Raw genomic sequence first — 7,223 nt, forward strand, 5'->3', positions numbered from 1 at the left:
TTTTGTCCATGTGTATTTTTTTGGTACATGTCATGCCAGCTATCACTTGTTACTTAGAAAATTGGACGAAATCTGAAAAAAATGTCAGGAATGAAATAATGCTATTAATCCAAGAGCTCTTAACAAGGCCCAGACCTAATGTAACTTACAAGCTGGTTATGTTGAGCCATCAGCGCGTGCGAGTGACAACCCCCCCAATAGAAGCTTTCAAACTTAAAATCCATCAAAGCAAACTCTTAACAAGGCCCATGCTGGTTTTGTTACAACAATCAAGGCTTCAATGAACATGAGAAGTTGAGGCATACAAATTTTTTTTTTGAAAACTTTTAGATATTATATTCATATATAATTATTTATAAAATAATTTTTAATATTACCATAAACAACTCTAATCTTATTTAAAAACTATGACATGATTGTATAATTTTTTAAATATCATTTTAATAATTTTATTTAAAACATATTTTATTCTAAAATAAAAAAAACGAAGGCCATTAGAAAAGGGGTTGTCACTGGAAGGCCTATAAGGATGAGCTAGTGCATTTCTCCATGGGGATATTGTAACTTCTCTCCCAAATCACAAAGACTAAAATATAATAAAAATAAATTTTAAGGTTGAAACAGAAAAACTAAAACTACAAGGACTAAGAAAAATAAAAATTAAAAAAAATAACAAAGGACCAAAAAGTATTTTTTAATAAAAATTAGACCAAAATAAAAAACTACAAGGAATGAACATAAGAAAAAAATGAGATCCCATCCTGTTTTAGTATAGACTAGGTACCATCAAATGCTCTAATTAATCTCACATTAATTATGAATTTAATGATCTAGAGTTGTTTGCTTAACATGAATCCTAAAAATTGATTGTTAACTTTAAGCAATAATTCAAAAGTTGTTTTTTTTAAAATAACTTTGAATAAAAATAAGTTAAAATAACTTTTAAATTCGAAGTATGATGAAAAAAACTACTCAAAACAACTTTTTTAAAGAATATTATAAGTTAGAATGCATGTCAAAAGTTTAAAAGTTTAATTTTTATTTAAAGAAAAAATTGACTTAATTTTATATTAAAAATAGTTTAAGTCAAAAGTTATTTATAATTATGAATTTTTTTATGACTTAACAGTTAACAAATAACTCAAATAAATTCGTATAAGTTATACAAAACAAAACCCTAACATGTCATATTACTACCAGTAATCAATCATGGTTATCTTTCAAAACCCGTGATCTGCGGTATGAGATCGTGATAAAACCATAAAATTTATATAAAAACAAATTAGAAAGCTTAATTATAATGAATCAAATATTAAAGACCGAAAGCAGAAAACAATTTAAATAAAAAACAAAAAAATAACTCGGGTAAACCTATATTGGTGGTCGTTGCAATGCCATGGGTCGGGCCAAATTTTTCTGAACGTAAGAAGAAAAATGTTCAAGCGACGCTAGGATTTTGAAAGCTATAAAAAAAATCAAAGACTCGGGTCACTGAATTAATTAGGTTTAATAAGTTCAGTTAATTTAATAATATAAAAAAATCCTAATTTAATAATATGAAAAACAAAGAAAACCCAAACGAATCTTCTACATCTAGGTTAATCTTTCAAAATAACAACTTGTGAAATTTAAGACTCGGACTCAATCAATTAGCTTAATTCCCAATCAATTTAATGTTGGAGGATAAAATAAAATAAAATAAATCTAAAAAAATTATAAAAGAAAAAAATAGCAAAAAAATCAATCTAAAAATCATGTAGCCTGATTATGATTATGCAGATATTTTTGTTATTGGATTAATTCAATATTTATTGAGTATCTCTTTCTAAATTTATTGCTCGTGAATGGTTGATTATCATTTGCATTATTAAGGAATTAATTATTCAGTCTATACTTGAGATACCTTAAGAAATTCGATTATCAACGATAAGAAATATATTTGAAAAATTCAATTAGAAATTTCACATAGGAATAATTGAAAATCCTAGGATATTGTTATCTTGAGTTTGACATACCAAATTAAATTTTTTTAGTGTTCTATAATATAACTATTCACTCTTATTTGCGTTATCAAATAGATCATAATTCAATTAATTTTTGGTACTTGTAGATAATTTTTCAATGCCTGTTGAGACCAAGTTATTGCACCTGCACATGGTAGAATAATTTCAGTTCCCCGGTTATTGCAGCTGCACATCGTCACATAATTTTGTCTCCACGACATATATTGGCCATCGTTTTGGTTCACGACCGAAAGCAGTTCCATTTTTGGCAAGCGAAGTCGCATTTTCATGTTTATCAACAGACAGGTAATGTCCTACCAATCATTTCAAGGGCTGGGAAATTAAGCTGTCTAGACCAAGTTTTTTGTGAGCAATTTTCTCAAGGAAATGACGTGAAGGGAACATGGCCGTTCACCGTCCAGGATACACAGGAGCAAGCATCCTTTCCCACAACACGTTACTGGGATGGGAAATGACACATAATAGAATGCGACAAAGAGGTGTCTCAAGCCACATTCGCAACAACCAAAAGATCCGCCGAAAGCATCCTGCTTTTTGTTTCTATAGTATCATCATCTAGGTAGGCGGCTGTCATTAGTTGCAGAGCAAAAATACAAGAGTGTTTAAAAGCGAACTTGGAAACAAAGACTCCTAACAAGTGATCAAACTTGCAGCAAAGAAGGTTATCTGAAGCGTAACAAGTAAACTGGGAGGCAGTCCCTGTGCATTATAAAGCAGCTTGCACACTGAAATCATCTACACTCGTTCATCATGGGATCCATTGGCAACCAATTTCTTCTCTTGGTGGACTTTTCCGGGACCAATCTCTAGTGAATGAGTAGAGATGGGCTTCTTGGCCTCGCCCTTGTTGTTACGGTAGATGAAGTACAATATCAGCTGTAATGCCCCTAGACCACAGCCAACTCCATTTGGGACCTGTAATATACGGTAGCATAAGCATATTTTCCACACATGGAACCTAATTATGGGGCACCAGCACCAACGTGCTAGCTAGCCTAACGTGAGTAAATTGATCAGGTACAAGGAAGCATGGAGATTGAGGAACTTACGGCAACGAAAGGGTCTCTACCAAGTAGACCATAGACAAACCAGGAAGTGCCGCATAAGAAGACAAACAGTGACAGGAAGAATGGCATGTACTCGACGCTCTTAGTTTTAATCACTGTCCTCTGCAGGTACAGACAAAATCACATACAATCATCTTACAAAAAATGCACTGTATAGCTTATAATATCTTGTATGATATGATATTATCCTCTACATATGTTGTATCTCCCCTTCCATAGGAGAGAACGATGAAGAAGAAATCATTAACAGCCCAACACCCTTTCACAGGCATGGCAACAAAATTAGTTTTTCTAATTTTCTGGAGAAAGCAAACCATGTCCCAAACCACAGAAAGTCAGCAGTAATTTATACATGCACAGAGTCAAAACTGTCATAACAAAAAAGTTAGCTCGTCAAATTAGAATCACAAGGAATATTATTTTCATTTCCATGCTACGAATTCTCTCACTGGTGCCCCCAAAGGACAAAGGATTTGGCATCTCCCCAACTTGTTTACCTTATGCTACTTTATGCCTCCGTTTATTTATGCTACGTGGTGTTTTGTGTTTTATCTCAGCTATAAATATAAAAATATTTGTTTAATTAATATAAATTATATTTTTTCATGAATTTAATTAAAAAATATCTTTTTTAAAATCTTAGTTAAAAAAACTATAATTAATAGCTTTTTTTTTTAATTTATTTTTTCAAACCATAATAATAAAAACTATAGCAATGACAAACACAGACTTAGTCATGTAATTTTCTTAATCCCAATAGATTATGACTAGTGAAGCACTGCAGTAGACAAATATCCTCTCTGTTTCTCTCACAAAGGACAATAATGTACCTTTCTAGTGCAGACTACCATAGGAGATTGAGGAAAATTCGAATAACAAGTTGGATCCAATGAAGCAAACTTTTAAGGATGGCGCAGCTAAAACAGAGCTAAATAACTACTCTCTGATAAAGCAATCTTACAGATAAGCAAAAAGAACTTGTTATTAGTTGACAGAGCCAGACCAGAGTGCTCTAAAATATATCAAATAGTAGCTACTCTCTGATGACTTCATAAAAGGGCCTTACTGAGCAGCTAAAATGAACCTCGTGATGCAGTGGTCCAATAACTAAAACAAATCGGCTGATGGAGCAACTTACACAAAAGAGTGAAGAACTTGAGAGTAACTTGACTTACCATGATAGACAGTGGGGAGCCATACATGATAATAGAGAAAACAGCAGCAGCACAGCCACAGAATAGCTTCCTGGCGTTGCCATGAAGAGCAAAAAGGGACACCAAGGCCACGCCAGTAAAGATGGTGATCACAAGAGTGAGGAGGCCAAGGACTTTAGCCTTCTCTTTCTTTGGTGCATAGATGATGAAGATCAACACATAGATGGTTTCAATTGCTGAGCCAGCTCCATTGATTGTTGACACCAAAACATTGTTCTTGGACACGAAAGGCAGTCCATACCTGCCACGAAGTATAAAAATTAACGATTAAGTGGTAGTGATTAGACAAAAATGCATGACCCCAAGAAAATAAAAGCTGCACCTGTCCAATTTAACAAGCTTAATGAAACCTGATCACCTAAATCATCAATTAAAAAAGATATATATAAAAACAGCACCATGCTTTGTTCGTTGTGTCCAATATATACCAAAATAGAGTAAATTAAGCCGCAAAGCAATAGCAGACTGGGAAAAAAAAATAAAAATTCATCACACTGAATTGCATCTTCTTGGATTGGCTTCAAATGTATATCGTTTGAGGATGTACCGAAGGTGGCTATAATTTTTGTCTTTTGAGCTCATTGTTGATGACAACCAAAAGCAGCTCATATTTAGCAGTTGGTTTACAAGAATACCCTTTTAAAGATGAACCGAAAATACAATTCAGAAGGTGTAATACACAAGAGCCAAGAAGTAAAGAGAGAAGAGGTGGTTGAAGAAACGAGAAGCACGCACCAAGCGGAAAGGAGGCAGTTGAGCAAGGTCATCACATACGGAATGCCAGAGAACTGCTCTATGGATTTGCTTCTTATGATCCTCTTGAAAGTTATCCTATCAACAAATTAGCCATAGTCCACATTAACTTTATCCTATTCTAACAAATCAGGCAAGTTTTCATTTAATGATCATTGAATCTCGATCACCCAAATACAGAAATATATGAACAAAGTGGTAAAACTAGTAGCACCCCAAAACTGCAAAGGAAAAACAAGATAGAGATCCAGCAAGTTAAAAAAGATCATAGGAAAAGAAGGATGGGTTTAGAAGAGAATCATTTTTCAAGAAAACAGCCCAAAGTTGAAGAAATCTGATCATGACTCAAAAGGCATTTCTATAGCCAGAGAGGAAGATAATCTTTCTTGTCTTCCCCATGACTGAAAACAGCCATTAGAAGCTACAAAGCGAACTTGTCAAAACCAAGAAACTCCATAAATGTCAATCAGGTGTTGTCGTGCATGTGTGTGCTAGTGTTGAACAGAGACAGAGATGGAGCTAACGAAAAGTTCTGGTGCATACGTTGGAGCCAAGAAGAGAAACAAAGCAGTGGCATTTCCTGGAGAAAGAAACAGAGAGAAACCATTGATTAGTCCCCTCGAAAAAAAAAAGGAAGAAGAAAACATTTTGTTCAGAAACAAGAAGAAGAAGAAGAAAGAAAACCAAGTGCAAAGGTGAGATTGATTGATGAAATTAAAAGAACCCACCAAAAACTCCAAACAAGAAATGCAGGACATCCATTATCTTCAACCTTGGAAACGTTGAAACTTCCAAAGGAGAAGAATCTTTTTAGCAGAGGGAAATAATATATGCAGAGCAAGCCAGAAGCCATTGGTTTATATAGAACTGAAACAAGAAAATTACCGCAGTAAAATTCTTTCCTTCCGTTCTCATCTGTTTGCTTGCTTACTGACTTGCCCAGTGGGGGAGATCCTGTGTGCTAGTTAACTGGCATCATAATGGCATTAGTTCATGTAGGGTGAAAGCGATGTTTGATTGGGTTAAAAAGTTGTTACGCAATAAAACTAATAAAACTTATTTTTTTTTGTCTTTTATTCTGGAATATTAGCTTCTTTCAGATAATTACTCCTAATAATTCCGAGATGTCCGTATTACGGTTCAAAAGGCATTGTCATACTGGATAGCATAGAAACCTTCCACACCTTCTTCTTCTTCTTCTTCAAAACATAAGGGATTTGGGAGATGAATCACACGTTTGAAGCCGGTGTCTGCAGGTGGGGATAAGGTGAAGAAGGGCCTTTAGCATTTTATCTTTTGAAGGCGAAAATCATTTTAAGAAAAAAATAATTAAAATGATTATCCTATCTCACTGATTCTTTCAAGTCTGTTCGGTAGAATTACTTTTTAAAATGTTTTTCACTAAAACATATATCTAAATAATGCTTTCACGCTGATTCCCATTTTCGCACAGCTTCAACTTCTTACACAACAGGCTACTATCTTACGTATCGCTTCAACTTCTTACACAACAGGCTACTATCTTACGTATCAAGATTTTGTATGTGAGCTTTCATAAATTAATTAAGACGCAAAACAGGATTAAGAGGATAAAAGAAGGAAATATACACATGAAATAAACATGCACCATGGCATGAATTAGCTGGGAGTTAGTCACAGGGTGCAGTTACAAATGAGGCGTGCTTGAGCCTACACACAGTCTACCAGGCGCTATCTGTTCTGCCGACCCAAATGCTAATAGAAAGTAGCCCCTCCTCTCTAAGATATTTTATCTGTAAATCCACTCCTATTACTCTTGCAATAAATAAATTACGTGCAAACATTAGACTTAATTGAGATTTGTCTCTTCTTCATGCAAAGGGTATCTTTGTCTCTAAGTCATGGTTTTAATTTGTGGGATCAAGAATTAACATTGATTCATTTAGTCTATCATCTTCTCAAGCCACTAATTTCTTGGTGTCTTATGCTGAAATTTTGTGTGCCGTGATCCGGCCTCTCTTGGACCTTGCCTGTCAAACCAAGCAATCTGCTTTGAAATTCAAATTGTCTGTAGCTCATACAACCTCGTGCACAAAAAACACTGGAGTATATTGCACAATAACATAGGGAATTACCTCAAAACGTTACTTCATGGCGTTCACTCGTGTCGTGGTGTTGTCGACTTT

At 34.4% G+C, this 7,223-nt stretch overlaps 1 protein-coding gene across 1 annotated transcript; it reads right to left on the minus strand.

Moving 5' to 3' along the window:
• Positions 1–2,536: 2,536 nt before the first annotated feature.
• Positions 2,537–5,913, minus strand: LOC7469200 (bidirectional sugar transporter SWEET1). Its single transcript, XM_024600850.2, has 6 exons — positions 5,787–5,913; positions 5,602–5,638; positions 5,041–5,136; positions 4,267–4,546; positions 3,074–3,193; positions 2,537–2,939 (listed from the first exon to the last, which is right to left on the minus strand). Exons 1-6 carry the CDS (start codon positions 5,818–5,820, stop codon positions 2,760–2,762), a joined length of 747 nt encoding a protein of 248 aa, XP_024456618.1. The 5' UTR covers positions 5,821–5,913; the 3' UTR covers positions 2,537–2,759.
• Between the last annotated feature and the right edge of the window lie 1,310 nt (positions 5,914–7,223).

This window comes from Populus trichocarpa, chromosome 5 (genome assembly GCF_000002775.5).
Source record: "Populus trichocarpa isolate Nisqually-1 chromosome 5, P.trichocarpa_v4.1, whole genome shotgun sequence".
NCBI lineage: Eukaryota > Viridiplantae > Streptophyta > Magnoliopsida > Malpighiales > Salicaceae > Populus > Populus trichocarpa.

Bases quoted from the DNA above. Each gene is read 5' to 3' on its own strand.
- LOC7469200 (XM_024600850.2), bottom strand. From the start codon at position 5,820: ATGGATGTCCTGCATTTCTTGTTTGGAGTTTTTG. The intron at 5,639-5,786 runs GTGGGTTCTTTT...TTCTTTCTCCAG, and splicing joins TTTCTTGTTTGGAGTTTTTG to GAAATGCCACTGCTTTGTTT. The intron at 3,194-4,266 runs GTAAGTCAAGTT...CTGTACCTGCAG, and splicing joins GCTCCCCACTGTCTATCATG to AGGACAGTGATTAAAACTAA.